Source organism: Triturus cristatus, chromosome 9 (assembly GCF_964204655.1).
Source record: "Triturus cristatus chromosome 9, aTriCri1.1, whole genome shotgun sequence".
NCBI classification, from domain to species: domain Eukaryota; kingdom Metazoa; phylum Chordata; class Amphibia; order Caudata; family Salamandridae; genus Triturus; species Triturus cristatus.
This window is the reverse complement of record NC_140592.1, coordinates 2765475-2790476: the sequence shown is the minus strand read 5'-3', so window position 1 is coordinate 2790476 and position 25002 is coordinate 2765475. Positions and strand designations below refer to the sequence as shown.

Below are 25002 nucleotides of genomic sequence, written 5' to 3'. Positions count from 1 at the left end.
TCCTGTCTCTGGGCACTGCTGGGAGGACTCTGCACCCACCCCTCCTGCGTCTGGGCACTGCTGGGAGGACTCTGCACCCACCCCTCCTGTCTCAGGGCACTGCTGGGAGGACTCTGCACACACCCCTCCTGCGTCTGGGCACTGCTGGGAGGACTCTGCACCCACCCCTCCTGTCTCAGGGCACTGCTGGGAGGACTCTGCACCCACCCCTCCTGCCTCAGGGCACTGCTGGGAGGACTCTGCACCCACCCCTCCTGTATCAGGGCACTGCTGGGAGGACTCTGCACCCACCTCTCCAATTTCACAATATGTACGCTCATGACATACACGGATGTGGGTACGCTCCATGCATTCGAGGTGGGGGTACCTGACGTACTTACACTGTTGGGGTGGGGCTACGCTCCATGCATTCGAGGTGAGGGTACGTGTCTTACTTACACTGTTGGGGTGGGGGTACGCTCCATACGTACGCGGGTGTGGGTACGGGTCGTACTTACACTGTTGGGGTGGGGGTACGCTCCATACGTACGCGGGTGTGGGTACGGGTCGTACTTACACTGTTGGGGTGGGGGTACGCTCCATACGTACGCGGGTGGGGGTACGGGTCGTACTTACACTGTTGGTGTGGGGGTACGCTCCATACGTACGCGGGTGGGGGTACGAGTCGTACTTACACTGTTGGGGTGGGGGTACGCTCCATACGTACGCGGGTGGGGGTACGAGTCGTACTTACACTGTTGGGGTGGGGGTACGCTCCATACGTACGCGGGTGTGGGTACAGGTCGTACTTACACTGTTGGGGTGGGGGTACGCTCCATACGTACGCGGGTGTGGGTACGGGTCGTACTTACACTGTTGGGGTGGGGGTACGCTCCATACGTACGCGGGTGTGGGTACGGGTCGTACTTATACTGTTGGGGTGGGGGTACGCTCCATACGTACACTGGTGGGGGTACGGGTCGTACTTACACTGTTGGGGTTGGGGTACGCTCCATACGTACGCGGGTGGGGGTACGAGTCGTACTTACACTGTTGGGGTGGGGGTACGCTCCATACGTACGCGGGTGTGGGTACGGGTCGTACTTACACTGTTGGGGTGGGGGTACGCTCCATACGTACGCGGGTGGGGGTACGAGTCGTACTTACACTGTTGGGGTGGGGGTACGCTCCATACGTACGCGGGTGTGGGTACGGGTCGTACTTACACTGTTGGGGTGGGGGTACGCTCCATACGTACGCGGGTGTGGGTACGGGTCGTACTTACACTGTTGGGGTGGGGGTACGCTCCATGCATACGGGGTGGGGGTAGGGTCCGTACATATCCGTCCCCACGCTATGTGATGCTTGTGCGGGCTGTACCCAGGCCTTTGCCACGTGGGTACGAGCCGTCCCGCCATTGTTGGGGTGACGTGGGTGTGGGCGTGGTACGACTCGTACCCACGCTCTTCAGGCGTGGGTACGGGACGTACCGGTCTGGTTGTGTTGCCGGTTCGCGTCGTGACGGACTTCCGTTGTGGCGGTCGCTGGCTTAGCTGGACATGCCCCCACCCCCTCGTAGTGACCAGGGCATGGGAGTCAGGTATGTCCTGGGCATGTGTGCTGTGTGACTTTGGTGGGGGGTTTGTGGCCTGCCCTGGTCCTGCCACCCCCACCCCACCCCACTTTCCCCCCTCCCTTAGTTGTTCTGACCTTCTGCGGCGTCTGCGTCCGAACCTGTAGAGGAGGTCGACTGCTATGAGGGCCGGGATGACACGTAGGTTCGGTCCATGTCTGTCCGTCGCGTACGGGTCCTCCTCGTTCGCGTCGTCCTGTCTGTCCGTCGCGTACTGGTACTCCTTGTTCGCGTCGTCCTGTCGCGTACTGGTCCTCCTTATTCGCGTCGTCCTGTCTGTCCGTCGCGTACTGGTGGTCCTTGTTCGCGTCGTCCTGATTTCCCGGCAGTTTTTGGCAGCCGGAAAATATTCACCGTGCGGGATGACGTCGGTGCAAATCGTAATTCCTGGTTCGTGAATGGCAGGCTGCGAGCGTCCCGACGTCAGGTCGGCGCTTTCCCGGATCGCATTTGTATGTTTATTTTGTTCGGTCGGGGTTTTTTGCGATTCGTACGGAAATGGTGTTCCCGTGCGAATTGTAATTCCATGTTTGTAAATTTTGACGACCGGGTACGCGTCGGACGGAGAATATGCTCCGTCCAACGGTTCGTACCCGGTTTTTACAGGATCGTAATTGGCACCTTGGTGTTGTAATTAATAAATTGGTTAATGTGATGTGCCTTGGCAGAGTTATACTGGAACTCTGTTGTCCTGTCCAGAGTAAATTGTCAGACAGTACATTTACTGCATTTATAAAACCCTTTGGGTTTTGCAGGTAACCGTGACAACCGTTCTGTATGTGTATGTTGCGGCATAGTATATTTCTCAAGGTAGTGCCTCTGCTGTATGTAATGATAGGTTGGTTTGAAATAAATTTGTTTAGAGCGTTAGCCAGTTTTAACATGTGCCGGTGCTTGGGTAGGATCTTGTACAAACGGTCACTATGAGACCTGAGCCTGCTATGAGATGTAGTCTCTGATTCTTTGTTTTCTTATGGGCACTCTTTCTCAGTAGAGAACTACGAGGTGTGTTCGAAAGTCTATCCAAGCCTTTGCCGGAATCTATCCTCTAGTTCTTTCAATTCTGTAGCAAGAATGTTACCACCGCTGCAATTGTGTCTGAGACGCGTCATCTCCCCAAAGCAATGGCCTCAATCTGGGAACTGGGGTGTGTGCTCTCTGCGTATAATACAAAATTACAAGAGTCAGTTTCCTGTGCAGCTTGGAAGCTATCTTATTTCCTGTTACATATAGAGTAACATCCAGGAATATGATTTTTCTCTTGTCTGTTTGATGGATAAACGTAAGATTGCAGTTGTGGTTCAAGTGGTTCAGGAAGGTTGAAAGGATGTTCGCACTCCCGGTCCAAATCATGAAATCGTCATCTATATACCTTTCCCAGTTAAGTATATGCACTATGCATTCAGGGGGGCAGCGTGCCCACAGCTGGTCCATTAAAACAATTTCACATGTAAATGTTCGCCTAAGATGGTGAATATGTGGAGCCCATCGCAGCCCCAAGCGCTTGTTGATACCAGTGACCATTGTGCGAGAAAACATTCTTTTCCAATGTCAATCTGATAAGGTCCAAATCAATTGTGTGTGCTCGTCCAGTGTTGCATCCCTCACAGATAGAGTCGAAGCAAGGGCCGCAAGGCTCTTCTCAAGTGGGATGCAAGTGTAGAGCGAGGTTACATCAAGTGTAACGAAACTACAGTCTTCTGTCCACTCAATGTCTTCAAGTTTATTGCGTAAATCTGTAGTGCTCCATATGAATGATGGGAGATTGTACACATATGGCGGGAGAAAAATATCTATATACTCCAAGATCTGCTCTGTTGAAGACCCAATCCCTGAAATGATGGGCTCACCCAGGGGAAAAGCCCCGGGTGTATGTCCCTTCGGGAGTATATAATACAGTGTGCCCTGGGTGTTCGGTTGTGCATGTAGTTGTATTCTAGGTCAGCGATCAGGCTGAGATCTCGCCAATACGCTAGTCTAAGCCCAGTCTTCCTTGTCACATCAATGAGTGGATTCCCAGGTAGTTTGGCAGAGACCAAGTTGTCTGGGAATTGTCTGTCAATCGCCTTTGCATAGTCCTGGTCCCACATGATAACAATGTTGCCCATTCATAAACCTCTGTAGGACGCTGGCTCTCTATTTATTGCACTAAAATGAAGTACACCGTGCCGAGAGTCCAGTGAGACCCCAATTTGTTTACAAAGGCAAAAGCAGATAATACTAGTCCTTTATTTGTGGTAGTTTGGGCGAGCAGATAGGCTCATCAGAGGGCAGCGCTAAGCATTTGTTGTACTCACAGAGTCAATAATTGAGACACACGCTCATGAATAAACCAATTTGTAAAAATAATATCGATTTTTATATCTTTTTCAGACCAAGAACTTTGTTCCACAGTAAGTACTTTTAAAGGTATGAATTTTTCAAGTTTGCAAAATGAATTACTTTTGTGCGCAATTACGCACCATTGAAGTTAAAGAGGAAAAGACAAAAATGCACATAAAATCGCACAGTCGACTTTCAAGGTTCCCCTCTTGGATTTTGGTAGTTAGCAAGCCAGGTCCAATGGTCCTCCAGCAGATTCTTGTGAGCGTCCCAGATTCGGACAGGAGCAGGGTGATGAGGTCTTTAGTAGCGGGTGCGCTACAAAGAAGGGGGTCACCTGAAAATGCACTGCACAAGGGGACTTAAAAGTAAGTCCGAGGGGTCCCTCTCAAGGGAGCAGGTTGGAAAGGCCTCAGGACCATGGGAGCACAGCTGGTTCATCAGTACCCAGGCCGGGTGGGCTGGGTGAAGAGTACAAAGGTCAGCCGGGTGGCGCTTGTCAAGATGTCAGGAGCAGGCAGCTTGGAGAGGCGATTTTGAGACAGCAGGATCGCCCACGAAATGTGAGTCTCTGGGGTTACGATATCCCTTGATGGTGCTTGCTTCCTGGGAAGTTGGAGGCCAGAGTGGGCCCTTTGTCTCGGAGAATGCTGCAGAGGGTCCAGTACCCCGAGTATTGGTGCAGCACGGCCCCGGTAGATCCTGGTGTCCCCGAACTTGGTGGGGGGGGGGGTCAGATCTGAACCTTTGGAGCTGGTGTATCACTTTTGTTTGGGTGCTGTGTCAGAGTTGCCGGGGACCAGCAAGTCGGTGAAACCGGGGTCTGTGGTTCGGTGCCTGCAAGCTGCGGGGGAGCAGAGCCTCTACTCCTACAGGGGTCCTTTGGCAATTTGTCCAAGGCCGGAAGGGCTCTGGGGTACTTGGAGTCCTCATATCTGCAGGACGAGACAGCACACCATGATTGTCGAGCCCTTAATGAAACAGGCAGGGTTCGGCGCCAGTTTTCTGCAGCAGGGATTCAGTCCTCGGGTCAGCAGCTCTTCTTTTTTCTTTTCCTCTCTGTGTCCATTGAACCTAAGTTGCAGAGATGCCATCTAAATACTAAATTTAGGGGCATTAAAGGGGGAGACAGGTAGTAGCCAAAGGCCTACCTACCTTTAGGGTGCCTACACCCTGTAAGTGACCACTTCCTGTGGGAAGGGGCACTGCCCTAGCCCCGATAGGTTGTTTCCTAACAATCTCCTGATGGAGGATTTGCAAAAGTGGGGTCCACATTGCCTGCCTCACCTTAGGGGTGGTGCTGGCTAAATGTGGGCACTCCTACTCATCTAACTCATTTTACCACCTTTCCTCCCGCCTGAAGTTGAACAGGTAAAGGGATTGGCATCCTCTACTAGCTGGAGATGCCTGGGTTGCATTTCAAAGGCGGCTTCACCTTTGAAGCTTTGTGCCTTTGAAGGCCATCCTATGAAGCACCTCCTCCCACAGCAGGATTTATTCCCGGCCTCTGGGAGCACTGGCCCTGACCCCATGAGGTCATGCCCCTGGTGGCAGGCTGGCTAAGACTGGTCAGAGACCACACCAGAGCTTTGTAGGTTTTAAGGGGACCCTCTAAATGATCTTCTATGTGCATTTATTCATAAATCCAACACTGGTATCAATGAGGATTTATTAAGACGAGAAGTTTGGTACCAAACATCTTAGGGTACAATGATGCCATCATGAAGCTAGGAAACTCGAAATGACAAGTACACAGCCCATGTACTCTCTGGGACTTCCTTGTACACTTACAATATCCAAGAATAGCTCAAGTATTGCAGGGTCATATCTGCTCACGCAGATATGTCCACACATGGGAAATAGTGCACCCTGCCTGAGGGCTGTAAGGCCTGCAGTAGGGGTGACTTACCTATACCTCATGCAGTGTATGGGGGCGTGGCACACAGGGCTGTGTGACTTGTTGACTCTTCGGTTCTCTCTGCATCAAGACACACAGCCTGCAATGGCAGTTTGCATGGTCTTGGTGAGGGGTCTCTGGGGTGGCACAATTTGTGCTGCAGCTGCAGTGGACCTTTTTCAGGGCCCATGCCCTAGGTACCAGGGGTACCTGTTTACTAGGGAATTACAGAGGTGGCTAAAGTTGTGCCAATCGTAGTACAATTTTGTGAAAGAGATCTGGCTCTGGGAACCTGGTTGGCGGGACCCAGTGCACTTACAATTCAAAATTACATCAGGCAAAAACTCTTGGTGAGCGCTCTCTCTGTTATGAACTCCCTCTCTGGCAGTCTGTGACACTCCTGGTGCGCGCTCTCTCTGTTATGAACTCCCTCTCTGGCAGTCTGTGACACTCCTGGTGAGCGCTCTCTCTGTTATGAACTCCCTCTCTGGCAGTCTGTGACACTCCTGGTGCGCGCTCTCTCTGTTATGAACTCACTCTCTGGCAGTCTGTGACACTCCTGGTGGGCGCTCTCTCTGTTATGAACTCCCTCTCTGGCAGTCTGTGACACTCCTGGTGAGCGCTCTCTCTGTTATGAACTCCCTCTCTGTCAGTCTCTGGCACTCCTGGTGAGCAGTGTCTCTGTTGTGAAGTCACACTCTGTCAGTCTCTGACCCTCTCTGTGAGCGGTGTCTCCGTTGTGAACTCACTCTCTGTCAGTCTCTAACCATCCTGGTGTGCGGTGTCTCTGTTGTGAACTCACTCTCTGGTAGTCTCTGACACTCCTGGTGAGCGGTGTCTCCGGTGTGAACTCACTCCCTGGCAGTCTCTGACACTCCTGTTGAGCGGTGTCTCTGTTGTGAACTCACTCCCTGGCAGTCTGTGACACTCCTGGTGAGCGCTCTCTCTGTTATGAACTCACTCTCTGTCAGTCTCTGACACTCCTGGTGAGCAGTGTCTCTGTTGTGAAGTCACACTCTGTCAGTCTCTGACCCTCTCTGTGAGCGGTGTCTCCATTGTGAACTCACTCTCTGTCAGTCTCTGACACTCCTGGTGTACGGTGTCTCTGTTGTGAACTCACTCTCTGGTAGTCTCTGACACTCCAGGTGAGCGGTGTCTCCGGTGTGAACTCACTCCCTGGCAGTCTCTGACACTCCTGTTGAGCGGTGTCTCTGTTGTGAACTCACTCCCTGGCAGTCTCTGAGACTCCTGGTGAGTGTTATCTCTGTTGTGAACTCACTCTCTGTCAGTGTCTGACCCTCCTGGTGAGCTGTGTCTCTGTTGTGAACTCACTCCCTAGCAGTCTCTGACACTCCTGTTGAGCGGTGTCTCTGTTGTGATCTCACTCCCTGGCAGTCTCTGATAATCCTGGTGAGCGGTGTCTCTGTTGTGAACTCACTCCCTGGCAGTCCCTGACTCTCCTGGTGAGTGGTGTCTCTCTTGTGAACTCACTCTCTGTCATTCTCTGACCCTCTTGGTGAGCCTTGTCTCTGTTGTGAAGTCACTCTCTGTCAGTCTCTGACCCTCCTGGTGAGCGGTGTCTTTGTTGTGAACTCACTCTCTATCAGTCTCTGACCCTCCTGGTGAGTGGTGTCTCTGTTGTAAACTCACTCTCTGGCTGTCTCTGACACACCTGGTGAGGGAAGTCTCCATTGTGAACTCACTCCCTGGCAGTCTCTGACACTCCTGTTGAGCGGTGTCTCTGTTGTGAACTCATTCCCTGGCAGTCTCTGAGACTCCTGGTGAGAGTTATCTCTGTTGTGAACTCACTCTCTGTCAGTGTCTGACCCTCCTGGTGAGCTGTGTCTCTGTTGTGAACTCACTCCCTGGCAGTCTCTGACACTCCTGTTGAGCGGTGTCTCTGTTGTGAACTCACTCTCTGGCTGTCTCTGACAATCCTGGTGAGCGGTGTCTCTGTTGTGAACTCACTCTCTGGCAGTCTCTGACACTCCTGGTGAGCCTTGTCTCCATTGTGAAGTCACTCTCTGTCAGTCTCTGACACTTCTGGTGAGTAGTGTCACTGTTGTGCACTCACTCCCTCCTGATGGGCCTTGTCTCAGTTGTAAACTCACTCTTTGGCACTCTGACATGCAAGGTGAGCTTTGTCTCTGTTGTGAAGTCACTCTCTGGCCGTCTCTCTGGCCGTCTCTTACCCTCCTGGTGAGTGGTTTCTCCGTTGTGATCTCACTCTCTGGCAGTCTCTGACACACCTGGTGAGCGGTGTCTCCGCTGTGAACTCACTCTCTAGATGTCCCTGACACTCCTGGTGAGCCGTATCAATGTTGTGAACTCACTATCTGGCAGTATCTGACACACCTGGTGAGCGGTGTCTCCGTTGTGAACTCACTCACTGGCAGTCTCTGACACTGCTGGTGAGTGGTGTCTCTGGTGTGAACTCACTCTCTGGTAATCACTCATCCCACCCTGTAAACAGAGTCCGTACTGGTGATCTCTCACTGTCTGGCAGTTTCTCAGTCTTGGGAGGACAGTGTATCGGTAGTGAGCCGGCTCTGTGTTGTCCCTATGTGAATAGTGTCCGTCTGTGATCTCACTCTCTAGTGTACCACTTTCACCTGTGGTCAGTCTCCCTGTAGAGATCTCAGTGTCTCTGCTCTCTTTGGTGAGTGGTGTCTCTGTTGTGAACTGACTCTCTGGAAATCTTACATATCTGGTGAGCGCTCGATCTGGTGTGAACTCAATCTCTGGTAGTCTCTGACACTCCTGGTGAGCATTTACTCCGGTGTGAACTCACTCTCTGGCACTCTGACAATCCTGGTGAGCGGTGTCTCTGTTGTGATTTCACTCTCTGAGAGTCCTTACGTGATTTCTCACTCTCTGGCAGTTTTTTAGTTTTGGGAGGACAGTGTCTCTCTAGTAAGTTGGCTCTGTATTGTCCCTCTGTAGCTAATGTTTGTCTGTGATCTTACTTGTAGTGTTCGCTCCCTGGCAGTCTTCGTCCCTCCTGCTGAGTGGTGTCACTGTTGTGAACTCACTCCCTGACAGTCTCTGACAATCCTGGTGAGCGGTGTCGCTGCTGTGAACTCACTCTCTGTCCATCTCTGACCCTCCTGGCGAGCAGTGTCTCTGTTGTGAACTCACTCTCTGTCAGTCTCTGACACTCCTGGTGAGCAGTGTCTCTGTTGTGAAGTCACACTCTGTCAGTCTCTGACCCTCTCTGTGAGCGGTTCTCCGTTGTGAACTCACTCTCTGTCAGTCTCTAACCGTCCTGGTGTGCGGTGTCTCTGTTGTGAACTCACTCTCTGGTAGTCTCTGACACTCCTGGTGAGCGGTGTCTCCGGTGTGAACTCACTCCCTGGCAGTCTCTGACAATCCTGGTGAGCGGTGTCTCTGTTGTGAACTCACTCCCTGGCAGTCCCTGACTCTCCTGGTGAGCGGTGTCTCTGTTGTGAACTCACTCTCTGTCATTCCCTGACCCTCTTGGTGAGCCTTGTCTCTGTTGTGAAGTCACTCTCTGTCAGTCTCTGACCCTCCTGGTGAGCGGTGTCTTTGTTGTGAACTCACTCTCTATCAGTCTCTGACCCTCCTGGTGAGCGGTGTCTCTGTTGTGAACTCACTCTCTGGCTGTCTCTGACACACCTGGTGAGGGAAGTCTCCATTGTGAACTCACTCCCTGACAGTCTCTGACACTCCTGTTGAGCGGTGTCTCTGTTGTGAACTCAGTCTCTGTCAGTCTCTGACCCTCCAGGTGAGCTGTGTCTCTGTTGTGAACTCACTCTCTGGCTGTCTCTGACAATCCTGGTGAGCCGTGTGTCTGTTGGGAACTCACTCTCTGAGAGTCCTTACGTGATTTCTCACTCTCTGGCAGTTTTTTAGTTTTGGGAGGACAGTGTCTCTCTAGTAAGTTGGCTCTGTATTGTCCCTCTGTAGCTAATGTTTGTCTGTGATCTTACTTGTAGTGTTCACTCCCTGGCAGTCTTCGTCCCTCCTGCTGAGTGGTGTCACTGTTGTGAACTCACTCCCTGACAGTCTCTGACAATCCTGGTGAGCGGTTTCGCTGCTGTGAACTCACTCTCTGTCCATCTCTGACCCTCCTGGCGAGCAGTGTCTCTGTTGTGAACTCACTCTCTGTCAGTCTCTGACACTCCTGGTGAGCAGTGTCTCTGTTGTGAAGTCACACTCTGTCAGTCTCTGACCCTCTCTGTGAGCGGTTCTCCGTTGTGAACTCACTCTCTGTCAGTCTCTAACCGTCCTGGTGTGCGGTGTCTCTGTTGTGAACTCACTCTCTGGTAGTCTCTGACACTCCTGGTGAGCGGTGTCTCCGGTGTGAACTCACTCCCTGGCAGTCTCTGACAATCCTGGTGAGCGGTGTCTCTGTTGTGAACTCACTCCCTGGCAGTCCCTGACTCTCCTGGTGAGCGGTGTCTCTGTTGTGAACTCACTCTCTGTCATTCTCTGACCCTCTTGGTGAGCCTTGTCTCTGTTGTGAAGTCACTCTCTGTCAGTCTCTGACCCTCCTGGTGAGCGGTGTCTTTGTTGTGAACTCACTCTCTATCAGTCTCTGACCCTCCTGGTGAGCGGTGTCTCTGTTGTGAACTCACTCTCTGACTGTCTCTGACACACCTGGTGAGGGAAGTCTCCATTGTGAACTCACTCCCTGACAGTCTCTGACACTCCTGTTGAGCGGTGTCTCTGTTGTGAACTCAGTCTCTGTCAGTCTCTGACCCTCCAGGTGAGCTGTGTCTCTGTTGTGAACTCACTCTCTGGCTGTCTCTGACAATCCTGGTGAGCCGTGTGTCTGTTGGGAACTCACTCTCTGGCTGTCTCTGACAATCCTGGTGAGCGGTGTCTATGTTGTGAACTCACTCTCTGGCAGTCTCTGACACTCCTGTTGAGCGGTGTCTCTGTTGTGAACTCACTCTCTGTCAGTCTCTGACCCTCCTGGTGTGCTGTGTCTCTGTTGTGAACTCACTCTCTGGCTGTCTCTGACACTCCTGGTGAGCCTTGTCTCCATTGTGAAGTCACTCTCTGTCAGTCTCTGACACTGCTGGTGAGTGGTGTCTCTGTTGTGAACTCACTCTCTGGTAATCACTCATCCCACCCTGTAAACAGAGTCCGTACTGGTGATCTCTCACTGTCTGGCAGTTTCTCAGTCTTGGGAGGACAGTGTATCGGTAGTGAGCCGGCTCTGTGTTGTCCCTATGTGAATAGTGTCCGTCTGTGATCTCACTCTCTAGTGTACCACTTTCACCTGTGGTCAGTCTCCCTGTAGAGATCTCAGTGTCTCTGCTCTCTTTGGTGAGTGGTGTCCCTGTTGTGAACTGACTCTCTGGAAATCTTACACATCTGGTGAGCGCTCGCTCTGGTGTGAACTCAATCTCTGGTAGTCTCTGACACTCCTGGTGAGCATTTACTCCGGTGTGAACTCACTCTCTGGCACTCTGACAATCCTGGTGAGCGGTGTCTCTGTTGTGATTTCACTCTCTGACAGCACCATGTAAACAGAGTCCTTACGTGATTTCTCACTCTCTGGCAGTTTTTTAGTTTTGGGAGGACAGTGTCTCTCTAGTAAGTTGGCTCTGTATTGTCCCTCTGTAGCTAATGTTTGTCTGTGATCTTACTTGTAGTGTTCACTCCCTGGCAGTCTTCGTCCCTCCTGCTGAGTGGTGTCACTGTTGTGAACTCACTCCCTGACAGTCTCTGACAATCCTGGTGAGCGGTGTCGCTGCTGTGAACTCACTCTCTGTCCATCTCTGACCCTCCTGGCGAGCAGTGTCTCTGTTGTGAACTCACTCTCAGTCAGTCTCTGACACTCTCTGTGAGCGGTGTCTCCGTTGTGAACTCACTCTCTGTCAGTCTCTAACCGTCCTGGTGTGCGGTGTCTCTGTTGTGAACTCACTCTCTGGTAGTCTCTGACACTCCTGGTGAGCGGTGTCTCCGGTGTGAACTCACTCCCTGGCAGTCTCTGACAATCCTGGTGAGCGGTGCCTCTGTTGTGAAGTCACTCCCTGGCAGTCCCTGACTCTCCTGGTGAGCGGTGTCTCTGTTGTGAACTCACTCTCTGTCATTCTCTGACCCTCTTGGTGAGCCTTGTCTCTGTTGTGAAGTCACTCTCTGTCAGTCTCTGACCCTCCTGGTGAGCGGTGTCTTTGTTGTGAACTCACTCTCTATCAGTCTCTGACCCTCCTGGTGAGCGGTGTCTCTGTTGTGAACTCACTCTCTGGCTGTCTCTGACACACCTGGTGAGGGAAGTCTCCATTGTGAACTCACTCCCTGACAGTCTCTGACACTCCTGTTGAGCGGTGTCTCTGTTGTGAACTCACTCTCTGTCAGTCTCTGACCCTCCAGGTGAGCTGTGTCTCTGTTGTGAACTCACTCTCTGGCTGTCTCTGACAATCCTGGTGAGCGGTGTCTATGTTGTGAACTCACTCTCTGGCAGTCTCTGACACTCCTGGTGAGCCGTGTGTCTGTTGGGAACTCACTCTCTGGCTGTCTCTGACAATCCTGGTGAGCGGTGTCTATGTTGTGAACTCACTCTCTGGCAGTCTCTGACACTCCTGTTGAGCGGTGTCTCTGTTGTGAACTCACTCTGTCAGTCTCTGACCCTCCTGGTGAGCTGTGTCTCTGTTGTGAACTCACTCTCTGGCTGTCTCTGACACTCCTGGTGAGCCTTGTCTCCATTGTGAAGTCACTCTCTGTCAGTCTCTGACACTTCTGGTGAGTAGTGTCACTGTTGTGCACTCACTCCCTCCTGATGGGCCTTGTCTCTGTTGTAAACTCACTCTTTGGCACTCTGAAATGCATGGTGAGCTGTGTCTCTGTTGTGAAGTCACTCTCTGGCCGTCTCTTACCCTCCTGGTGAGTGGTTTCTCTGTTGTGATCTCACTCTCTGGTATGGTAGTCTCTGACCCTCCTGGTGCGCAGTGTCTCTGTTGTGAACTCACTCCCTGGCAGTCTCTGACACCCCTGGTGAGTGGTGTCTATGTTGTGAACTCACTCTCAGGCACTCTGACACTTCTGGTGAGCGGTGTCTTTGTTGTGAACTCACTCTATGTCAGTCTCCGACGCTCCTGGTGATCTGTATCTCTGTTGGGAACTCACTTCCTGGCAGTCTCTGACACTCCTGATGAGTGGTGTATCTGTTGTGAACTCACTCTCTATCAGTCTCTGACCCTCCTGGTGAGCCGTGTCTCTGTTGGGAACTCACTCTCGGGCACTCTGACACTTCTGGTGAGCGGTGTCTCTCTTAAGAACTCACTCTCTGACAGTCTCCGACGCTCCTGGTGAGCAGTGTCTCTGTTGAGCACTCACTCTCTGACAGTATCTGACACAGCCCGGGGAGCAGTGTCCTTGTGAAGGGATCTCACACTCAATTTCCTCTGTGTAGGGATCTCTCACACTCTCATTCCTCTGTGTAGGGATCTCACACTCTCATTCCTCTGTGTGGGGATCTCACTCCCTCATTCCTATGTGAAGGGATCTCACACTCTCATTCCTCTGTGTGGGGATCTCACTCCCTCATTCCTCTGTGTAGGGATCTCACACTCTCATTCCTGTGTGTAGGGATCTCACTCCCTCATTCCTCTGTGAAGGGATCTCACACTCTCATTCCTCTGTGTAGGGATCTCACACTTTCATTCCTCTGTGTAGGGATCTCACTCCCTCATTCCTCTGTGTAGGGATCTCACACTCTCATTCCTCTGTGTAGGGATCTCACACTTTCATTCCTCTGTGTGGGGATCTCACTCCCTCATTCCTATGTGAAGGGATCTCACACTCTCATTCCTCTGTGTGGGGATCTCACTCCCTCATTCCTCTGTGTAGGGATCTCACACTCTCATTCCTCTGTGTAGGGATCTCAATCCATCATTTTTCTGTGAAGGGATCTCACACTCTCATTCCTCTGTGTAGGGATCTCACACTTTCATTCCTCTGTGTAGGGATCTCACTCCCTCATTCCTCTGTGTAGGGATCTCACACTCTCATTCCTCTGTGTAGGGATCTCACACTCTCATTCCTCTGTGAAGGTATCTCATTCCCTCATTCCTCTGTGTAGGGATCTCACACTCTCATTCCAGTGTAGGAATCACACTCCCTCATTCCACTGTGAAGGGGTCTCCCTCCCTCATTCCTCTGTGTAGGGATCTCACACTCTGAAGGGATTTCACACTCTCATTCCTCTGTGTAGGGATCTCACACTCTCATTCCTCTGTGAAGGGATCTCCCTCCCTCATTCCTCTGTGTAGGGATCTCACACTCTGAAGGGATTTCACACTCTCATCCCTCTGTGAAGGGAACTCTCACACTCTCATTCCTCTGTGTAGGGATCTCTCACTCTCATTCCTCTGTTTAGGGATCTCACACTCTCATTCCTCATTCCTATGTGAAGGGATCTCACACTCTCATTCCTCTGTGTGGGGATCTCACTCCCTCATTCCTCTGTGTAGGGATCTCACACTTGCATTGCTCTGTGTAGGGATCTCACTCCCTCATTCCTCTGTGTAGGGATCTCACTCCCTCATTCCTCTGTGTAGGGATCTCACACTCTGAAGGGATTTCACACTCTCATTCCTCTGTGTAGGGATCTCACACTCTCATTCCTCTGTGAAAGGATCTCCCTCCCTCATTCCTCTGTGTAGGGATCTCACACTCTGAAGGGATTTCACACTCTCATCCCTCTCTGAAGGGATCTCTCACTCTCATTCCTCTGTTTAGGGATCTCACACTCTCATTCCTCATTCCTATGTGAAGGGATCTCACACTCTCATTCCTCTGTGTGGGGATCTCACTCCCTCATTCCTCTGTGTAGGGATCTCACACTCTCATTCCTCTGTGTAGGGATCTCAATCCATCATTTTTCTGTGAAGGGATCTCACACTCTCATTCCTCTGTGTAGGGATCTCACACTCACATTCCTCTGTGAAGGGATCTCACACTCTGAAGGGATTTCACACTCTCATTCCTCTGTGTAGGGATCTCACACTCTCATTCCTCTGTGAAGGGATCTCCCTCCCTCATTCCTCTGTGTAGGGATCTCACACTCTGAAGGGATTTCACACTCTCATCCCTCTGTGAAGGGAACTCTCACACTCTCATTCCTCTGTGTAGGGATCTCTCACTCTCATTCCTCTGTTTAGGGATCTCACACTCTCATTCCTCTGTGAAGGGATCTCACACTCTGAAGGGATCTCGCACTCTCATTCCTCTGTGAAGGGATCTCACACTCTCATTCCTCTGTGAATGGATCTCACTCCCTCATTCCTCTGTGTAGGGACCTCACACTCTCGTTCCTCTGGGAAGGGATCTCACACTCTCATTCCTCTGGGTAGGGATCTCACACTCTCATTCCTCTGTGTAGGGATCTCAATCCATCATTTTTCTGTGAAGGGATCTCACACTCTCATTCCTCTGTGTAGGGATCTCACACTCTCATTCCTCTGTGAAGGTATCTCATTCCCTCATTCCTCTGTGTAGGGATCTCACACTCTCATTCCACTGTGAAGGGATCTCCCTCCCTCATTACTCTGTGTAGGGATCTCACACTCTGAAGGGATTTCACACTCTCATTCCTCTGTGTAGGGATCTCACACTCTCATTCCTCTGTGAAGGGATCTCCCTCCCTCATTCCTCTGTGTAGGGATCTCACACTCTGAAGGGATTTCACACTCTCATCCCTCTGTGAAGGGAACTCTCACACTCTCATTCCTCTGTGTAGGGATCTCTCACTCTCATTCCTCTGTTTAGGGATCTCACACTCTCATTCCTCTGTGAAGGGATCTCACACTCTGAAGGGATCTCGCACTCTCATTCCTCTGTGAAGGGATCTCACACTCTCATTCCTCTGTGAATGGATCTCACTCCCTCATTCCTCTGTGTAGGGACCTCACACTCTCGTTCCTCTGGGAAGGGATCTCACACTCTCATTCCTCTGGGTAGGGATCTCAAACTCTCATTCCTCTGTGTAGGGATCTCACTCCCTCATTCCTCTGTGCAGGGATCTCACACTCTCATTCCTCTGTGTAGGGATCTCACACTCTGAAGGGATCTCACTCCCTCATTCCTCTGTGAAGGGATCTCACTCCCTCATTCCTCTGTGTAGGGATCTCACACTCTCATTCATTCCTCTGTAAAGGGATCTCACACTCTCATTCCTCTGTGAAGGGATCTCACTCCCTCATTCCTCTGTGTAGGGATCTCACATTCTGAAGGGATCTCACACGCTCATTCCCCCGTGAAGGGATCTCACATTCTCATTCCTCTGTGTAGGGATCTCACATTCTGAAGGGATCCCACACTCTCATTCCTCTGTGAAGGGATCTCACTCCCTGATTCCTCTCTGTAGGGATCTCACACTCTCATTCATTCCTCCGTAAAGGGATCTCACACTCTCATTCCTCTGTGAAGGGATCTCACTCCCTGATTTCTCTCTGTAGGGATCTCACACTCTCATTCATTCCTCCGTAAAGGGATCTCACACTCTCATTCCTCTGTGAAGGGATCTCACTATCTCATTTCTCTGTGTAGGGATCTCACACTCTGAAGGGATCTCACACTCTCATTCCTCTGTCAAGGGATCTCACACTCTCATTCCTCTGTGTAGGGATCTCACATTCTCATTCCTCTGTGAAGGGATCTCACACTCTCATTCCTCTGTGAAGGGATCTCACACTCTCATTCCTGTTTGTAGTGATCTCACTTCCTCATTCCTCTGTGTAGGGATCTCACACTCTCATTCCTCTGTGTAGGGATCTCCCTCCCTCATTCCTCTGTGTAGGGATCTCTCACACTCTCATTCCTCTGTGTAGGGATCTCAATCCCTCATTCCTCTGTGTAGGGATCTCACACTCTCATTCCTCTGTGTAGGGATCTCACTCCCTCATTCCTCTGTGTAGGGATCTCACACTCTCATTCCTGTGTGTAGGGATCTCACTCCCTCATTCCTCTTTGTAGGGATCTCACACTCTCATTCCTCTGTGCACGGATCTCACACTTTCATTCCTCTGTGCAGGAATCTCACACTCTCATTCCTCTGTGTAGGGATCTCACTCCCTCATTCATCTGTGTAGGGATCTTACACTCTCATTCCTCTGTGTAGGGATCTCACTCCCTCATTCCTCTGTGTAGGGATCTCACACTCTCATTCCTCTGTGTAGGGATCTTACACTCTCATTCCTCTGTGTTGGGATCTCACTCCCTCATTCCTATGTGTAGGGATCTTGCACTCTCATTCCTCTGTGTAGGGATCTCACACTCCCATTCCTGTGTGTAGGGATCTCACTCGCTCATTCCTGTGTGTAGTGATCTCACACTCTCATTCCTCTGTGTAGGGATCTCACTCCCTCATTCCTCTGTGTAGGGATCTCACATTCTAATTCCTGTGTGTAGGGATCTCACACCCTCATTCCTCTTTGTAGGGATCTCACACTCTCATTCCTCTGTGTACGGATCTCACACTTTCATTCCTCTGTGCAGGAATCTCACACTCTCATTCCTCTGTGGAGGGATCTCACTCCCTCATTCATCTGTGTAGGGATCTTACACTCTCATTCCTCTGTGTAGGGATCTTACTCCCTCATTCCTCTGTGTAGAGATCTTACACTCTCATTCCTCTGTGTTGGGATCTTACTTCCTCATTCCTATGTGTAGGGATCTTGCACTCTCATTCCTCTGTGTAGGGATCTCACACTCCCATTCCTGTGTGTAGGGATCTCACTCGCTCATTCCTTTGTGTAGTGATCTCACACTCTCATTCCTCTGTGTAGGGATCTCACTCCCTCATTCCTCTGTGTAGGGATCTCACATTCTAATTCCTGTGTGTAGGGATCTCACACCCTCATTCCTCTGTGTAGGGATCTCACACTCTTCTGTGTAGGGATCTCACACTCTCATTCCTCTGTGTAGGGATCTCACATTCTAATTCCTGTGTGGAGGGATCTCACACCCTCATTCCTTTTTGTAGGGATCTCACACTCTTCTGTGTAGGGATCTCACACTCTCATTCCTCTGTGAAGGGATCTCACACTCTCATTCTTATGTGTAGGGATCTCACTCTCTCATTCCTCTGTGTAGGGATCTTACACTCTCATTCCTCTGTGTTGGGATCTCACTCCCTCATTCCTCTGTGTAGGGATCTCACTCCATCATTCCTCTGTGTAGTGATCTCACACTCTCATTACTCTGTGTAGTGATCTCACACTCTCATTCCTCTGTGTAGGGATCTCACTCCCTCATTCCTCTGGGTAAGGATCTCACATTCTAATTCCTGTGTGTAGGGATCTCACACCCTCATTCCTCTTTGTAGGGATCTCACACTCTCATTCCTCTGTGTACGGATCTCACACTTTCATTCCTCTGTGCAGGAATCTCACACTCTCATTCCTCTGTGTAGGGATCTCACTCCCTCATTCATCTGTGTAGGGATCTTACACTCTCATTCCTCTGTGTAGGGATCTCACTCCCTCATTCCTCTGTGTAGGGATCTCACACTCTCATTCCTCTGTGTAGAGATCTTACACTCTCATTCCTCTGTGTTGGGATCTCACTCCCTCATTCCTATGTGTAGGGATCTTGCACTCTCATTCCTCTGTGTAGGGATCTCACACTCCCATTCCTGTGTGTAGGGATCTCACTTGCTCATTCCTGTGTGTAGTGATCTCACACTCTCATTCCTCTGTGTAGGGATCTCACTCCCTCATTCCTCTGTGTAGGGATCTCACATTCTAATTCCTGTGTGTAGGGATCTCACACCCTCATTCCTCTGTGTAGGGATCTCACACTCTTCTGTGTAGGGATCTCACACTCTCATTCCTCTGTGGAGGGATCTCACATTCTAATTCCTGTGTGGAGGGATCTCACACCCTCATTCCTTTGTGTAGGGATCTCACACTCTTCTGTGTAGGGATCTCGCACTCTCATTCCTCTGTGAAGGGATCTCACACTCTCATTCTTATGTGTAGGGATCTCACTCCCTCATTCCTCTGTGTAGGGATCTTACACTCTCATTCCTCTGTGTTGGGATCTCACTCCCTCATTCCTCTGTGTAGGGATCTCACACCCTCATTCCTCTGTGTAGTGATCTCACACTCTCATTCCTCTGTGTAGGGATCTCACTCCCTCATTCCTCTGTGTAGTGATCTCACACTCTCATTACTCTGTGTAGTGATCTCACACTCTCATTCCTCTGTGTAGGGATCTCACTCCCTCATTCCTCTGTGTAGTGATCTCACACTCTCATTACTCTGTGTAGTGATCTCACACTCTCATTCCTCTGTGTAGGGATCTCACTCCCTCATTCCTCTGTGTAGTGATCTCACACTCTCATTCCTGTGTGTAGGGATCTCACACTCTCATTCCTCTGTGTTGGGATCTCACTCCCTCATTCCTCTGTGTAGGGATCTCACTCCCTCATTCCTCTGTGTAGTGATCTCACACTCTCATTCCTCTGTGTAGGGATCTCACTCCCTCATTCCTCTGTGTAGTGATCTCACACTCTTATTCCTCTGTGTAGTGATCTCACACTCTCATTCCTCTGTGTAGGGATCTCACTCCCTCATTCCTCTGTGTAGTGATCTCACACTCTCATTCCTCTGTGTAGGGATCTCACACTCTGAAGGGATCTCACTCCCTCATTCCTCTGTGAAGGGATCTCACTCCCTCATTCCTCTGTGTAGGGATCTCACACTCTCATTCATTCCTCTGTAAAGGGATCTCACACTCTCATTCCTCTGTGAAGGGATCTCACTCCCTCATTCCTCTGTGTAGGGATCTCACATTCTGAAGGGATCTCACACGCTCATTCCCCCGTGAAGGGATCTCACATTCTCATTCCTCTGTGTAGGGATCTCACATTCTGAAGGGATCCCACACTCTCATTCCTCTGTGAAGGGATCTCACTCCCTGATTCCTCTCTGTAGGGATCTCACACTCTCATTCATTTCTCCGTAAAGGGATCTCACACTCTCATTCCTCTGTGAAGGGATCTCACTCCCTGATTTCTCTCTGTAGGGATCTCACACTCTCATTCATTCCTCCGTAAAGGGATCTCACACTCTCATTCCTCTGTGAAGGGATCTCACTATCTCATTTCTCTGTGTAGGGATCTCACACTCTGAAGGGATCTCACACTCTCATTCCTCTGTGAAGGGATCTCACACTCTCATTCCTCTGTGTAGGGATCTCACATTCACATTCCTCTGTGAAGGGATCTCTCACTCTCATTCCTCTGTGAAGGGATCTCACACTCTCATTCCTGTTTGTAGTGATCTCACTTCCTCATTCCTCTGTGTAGGGATCTCACACTCTCATTCCTCTGTGTAGGGATCTCCCTCCCTCATTCCTCTGTGTAGGGATCTCTCACACTCTCATTCCTCTGTGTAGGGATCTCAATCCCTCATTCCTCTGTGTAGGGATCTCACACTCTCATTCCTCTGTGTAGGGATCTCACTCCCTCATTCCTCTGTGTAGGGATCTCACACTCTCATTCCTGTGTGTAGGGATCTCACTCCCTCATTCCTCTGTGTAGGGATCTTACACTCTCATTCCTCTGTGTAGGGATCTCACTCCCTCATTCCTCTGTGTAGGGATCTCACACTCTCATTCCTCTGTGTAGGGATCTTACACTCTCATTCCTCTGTGTTGGGATCTCACTCCCTCATTCCTATGTGTAGGGATCTTGCACTCTCATTCCTCTGTGTAGGGATCTCACACTCCCATTCCTGTGTGTAGGGATCTCACTCGCTCATTCCTGTGTGTAGTGATCTCACACTCTCATTCCTCTGTGTAGGGATCTCACTCCCTCATTCCTCTGTGTAGGGATCTCACATTCTAATTCCTGTGTGTAGGGATCTCACACCCTCATTCCTCTTTGTAGGGATCTCACACTCTCATTCCTCTGTGTACGGATCTCACACTTTCATTCCTCTGTGCAGGAATCTCACACTCTCATTCCTCTGTGGAGGGATCTCACTCCCTCATTCATCTGTGTAGGGATCTTACACTCTCATTCCTCTGTGTAGGGATCTTACTCCCTCATTCCTCTGTGTAGAGATCTTACACTCTCATTCCTCTGTGTTGGGATCTTACTTCCTCATTCCTATGCGTAGGGATCTTGCACTCTCATTCCTCTGTGTAGGGATCTCACACTCCCATTCCTGTGTGTAGGGATCTCACTCGCTCATTCCTTTGTGTAGTGATCTCACACTCTCATTCCTCTGTGTAGGGATCTCACTCCCTCATTCCTCTGTGTAGGGATCTCACATTCTAATTCCTGTGTGTAGGGATCTCACACCCTCATTCCTCTGTGTAGGGATCTCACACTCTTCTGTGTAGGGATCTCACACTCTCATTCCTCTGTGTAGGGATCTCACATTCTAATTCCTGTGTGGAGGGATCTCACACCCTCATTCCTTTTTGTAGGGATCTCACACTCTTCTGTGTAGGGATCTCACACTCTCATTCCTCTGTGAAGGGATCTCACACTCTCATTCTTATGTGTAGGGATCTCACTCTCTCATTCCTCTGTGTAGGGATCTTACACTCTCATTCCTCTGTGTTGGGATCTCACTCCCTCATTCCTCTGTGTAGGGATCTCACTCCCTCATTCCTCTGTGTAGTGATCTCACACTCTCATTACTCTGTGTAGTGATCTCACACTCTCATTCCTCTGTGTAGGGATCTCACTCCCTCATTCCTCTGGGTAAGGATCTCACATTCTAATTCCTGTGTGTAGGGATCTCACACCCTCATTCCTCTTTGTAGGGATCTCACACTCTCATTCCTCTGTGTACGGATCTCACACTTTCATTCCTCTGTGCAGGAATCTCACACTCTCATTACTCTGTGTAGGGATCTCACTCCCTCATTCATCTGTGTAGGGATCTTACACTCTCATTCCTCTGTGTAGGGATCTCACTCCCTCATTCCTCTGTGTAGGGATCTCACACTCTCATTCCTCTGTGTAGAGATCTTACACTCTCATTCCTCTGTGTTGGGATCTCACTCCCTCATTCCTATGTGTAGGGATCTTGCACTCTCATTCCTCTGTGTAGGGATCTCACACTCCCATTCCTGTGTGTAGGGATCTCACTTGCTCATTCCTGTGTGTAGTGATCTCACACTCTCATTCCTCTGTGTAGGGATCTCACTCCCTCATTCCTCTGTGTAGGGATCTCACATTCTAATTCCTGTGTGTAGGGATCTCACACCCTCATTCCTCTGTGTAGGGATCTCACACTCTTCTGTGTAGGGATCTCACACTCTCATTCCTCTGTGTAGGGATCTCACATTCTAATTCCTGTGTGGAGGGATCTCACACCCTCATTCCTTTGTGTAGGGATCTCACACTCTTCTGTGTAGGGATCTCGCACTCTCATTCCTCTGTGAAGGGATCTCACACTCTCATTCTTATGTGTAGGGATCTCACTCCCTCATTCCTCTGTGTAGGGATCTTACACTCTCATTCCTCTGTGTTGGGATCTCACTCCCTCATTCCTCTGTGTAGGGATCTCACTCCCTCATTCCTCTGTGTAGTGATCTCACACTCTCATTCCTCTGTGTAGGGATCTCACTCCCTCATTCCTCTGTGTAGTGATCTCACACTCTCATTACTCTGTGTAGTGATCTCACACTCTCATTCCTCTGTGTAGGGATCTCACTTCCTCATTCCTCTGTGTAGTGATCTCACACTCTCATTACTCTGTGTAGTGATCTCACACTCTCATTCCTCTGTGTAGGGATCTCACTCCCTCATTCCTCTGTGTAGTGATCTCACACTCTCATTCCTGTGTGTAGAGATCTCACACTCTCATTCCTCTGTGTTGGGATCTCACTCCCTCATTCCTCTGTGTAGGGATCTCACTCCCTCATTCCTCTGTGTAGTGATCTCACACTCTCATTCCTCTGTGTAGGGATCTCACTCCCTCATTCCTCTGTGTAGTGATCTCACACTCTTATTCCTCTGTGTAGTGATCTCACACTCTCATTCCTCTGTGTAGGGATCTCACTCCCTCATTCCTCTGTGTAGTGATCTCACACTCTCATTACTCTGTGTAGTGATCTCACACTCTCATTCCTCTGTGTAGGGATCTCACTCCCTCATTCCTCTGTGTAGTGATCTCACACTCTCATTCCTGTGTGTAGGGATCTCACACTCTCATTCCTGTGTGTAGGGATCTCACACTCACATTCCTGTGTGTAGGGATCTCCCTCCCTCATTCCTCCTCGGGGAAGTGTCTCACTCTCAGCGCATGAGCAGCAACGACTGGACCCGTGATCTTGGTGCCTGGATACGATGTTGATTGTGCCTTGGGGCTTCCCCTGCTCCGGTTCTTGCACAGACTGAGACCCTGCCCCCCCCCCCCCCCCCCCCCCCCGCTCTTTAATCTGCATCTTTGGATACGATCCCCACAGGAGCCTGCCCAGGGTCGCTCCCTTGAGACAGGATGCAGGATCCAGAGGTGAGGCGCCTCTCCCGTCCTGTGCTGCTGCTTGCTGGCACATCCCCCCGTGTCATCAGTGCGGTATTGCTTGTATAGTGCTTCGGTGGTATCAAAGTCTTTTCGGAGCGCTATCTGTGGTGGGTAGAAGGGACGTACGATAGGCAGATGTGCAGATCGAAACCAGGTCGAAAGCAGGACCTGCTGGGGGCTGTAGGGTTGGCCCCTCTCCCCCCGGTCTATGAGGGGTCCTCGACTCAACCCGTTGGGTCTGCCCCCCACCCTGGCTCTTGTCTGCGGAGAGCATTCAGTCAGTGCTCGCTGGTTTAGGGGTCTCCCGGGGTGGGGGAGCAGATGGGGAGGTCAGGTTCCACCTCCGGGCTTCTTCAGGCGTTGTCACAGGCGGGGGGGGTGGGTTGAGGTTTGAGGGGAGAGTGGGGAATGGGTGGTGTTGAAGCGCCGTGCGGAGGGGGGGGGGGGCTGGAGGCAGTAGGTGAGAAGTAGGGTGGGCGGGGTTGGTTGGAGGGATATTTAGGCTCTGGTGGGCCAGGAGTCAGTCTTTCGCTGTCTTCATTGACCTGAGTCAGGAAGGAGATGTGATGGGGGGGGGGCGGAGCTTGGGGCGGGGCAGGTTGGTTCCCCACAGGATGCACAGTGGCTCCCAGTATGAATTAGTGTGTGGGCTTCTAGAATCACTTGATGGGCTAGTAGGGTCGGCGTGAAGGGTGACCTCGTGGTTTGAAGGGTCACCTGGTAATGTAGACGGGTCAGCTAGTCAGATGTGTCCTCTACGTGTAGTACAGTTTGGTCACAAGCCTTGTGTTTGCATCTTGAGGGTTTGTAGGGGCATCTGGTTGGCTTGTAGCTGTTCATGGTGCACGTCTAGGGTCAACCGGTGGGACTGTGGTTTGACAGTTTGGAGATGCAGATGTTCTGCGGTGGCCTCCAGTGGGCTGCAAAGCTGAGCCTCTGCAGGATGGACTCACCACACCCTGTAGGGACATCTGGTTGGCTTGTAGCTTCTCCTGGTGCATGTCTAGGGTCACTGGGTGGGTTGTTTTTATACGCAGTTCGCAGCTGTTCTGTTGTACCCTCCAGTGGGCTGCAGAGGTAAGCATCTGCAGGATGGACTCGCAACACCCTGTAGGAACATCTGGTTGACTTGTAGCTTCTCATGGTGCACGTCTAGGGTCACTGGGTTCGACTGCGGTTGGATAGTTTGAAGACGCAGCTCGCTGCTGTTCTGTGGATGCAGCTCGCAGCTGTTCTGTGGTGGCCTCAGGTGGGCTGTGAAGGTGAACATCTGCAGGATGGACTCACCACACCCTGTAGGAACATCTGGTTGGCTTGTAGCTTCTCCTGGTGCATGTCTAGGGTCACTGGGTTCGACTGCGGTTGGATAGTTTGAAGACGCAGCTCGCTGCTGTTCTGTGGATGCAGCTTGCAGCTGTTCTGTGGTGGCCTCAGGTGGGCTGTGAAGGTGAGCCTCTCCACGTGTGGTGGTAATGCCACACAGGACAACACCTCTACATTCGGTACAGTGAGCAACCAGCAGCAGTGGGTGGAGCGTTTAAGGGGACGATGGCCACTGACTTCTTGTTATTCACAGTAACACGGGCTGCAAGACTACATGACTTTCATAGGGATGGTGGCCAGTGGGCTACCTGTCATTCATGTGGTTGTGGCTGCAGAACTACATTCACTTCATAGGGATGGTGGCCAGTGGGCTACCTGTCATTCAT

The 25002-nt window shown here is 50.9% G+C and overlaps 1 protein-coding gene across 2 annotated transcripts in view; it reads left to right on the top strand.

The window, feature by feature from the left end:
* Positions 1-23177: 23177 nt before the first annotated feature.
* Positions 23178-25002, top strand: part of LOC146797221 (uncharacterized) — a 151487-nt gene continuing 149662 nt past the window's right edge. For both annotated transcript variants that reach the window (XM_085624175.1, XM_085624174.1), the window contains exon 1: positions 23178-23281. In XM_085624175.1, coding sequence (XP_085480301.1) covers positions 23267-23281 — 15 coding nt within the window. In that variant the 5' untranslated portion in view covers positions 23178-23266. The remainder of the gene's footprint in view (positions 23282-25002) is intronic.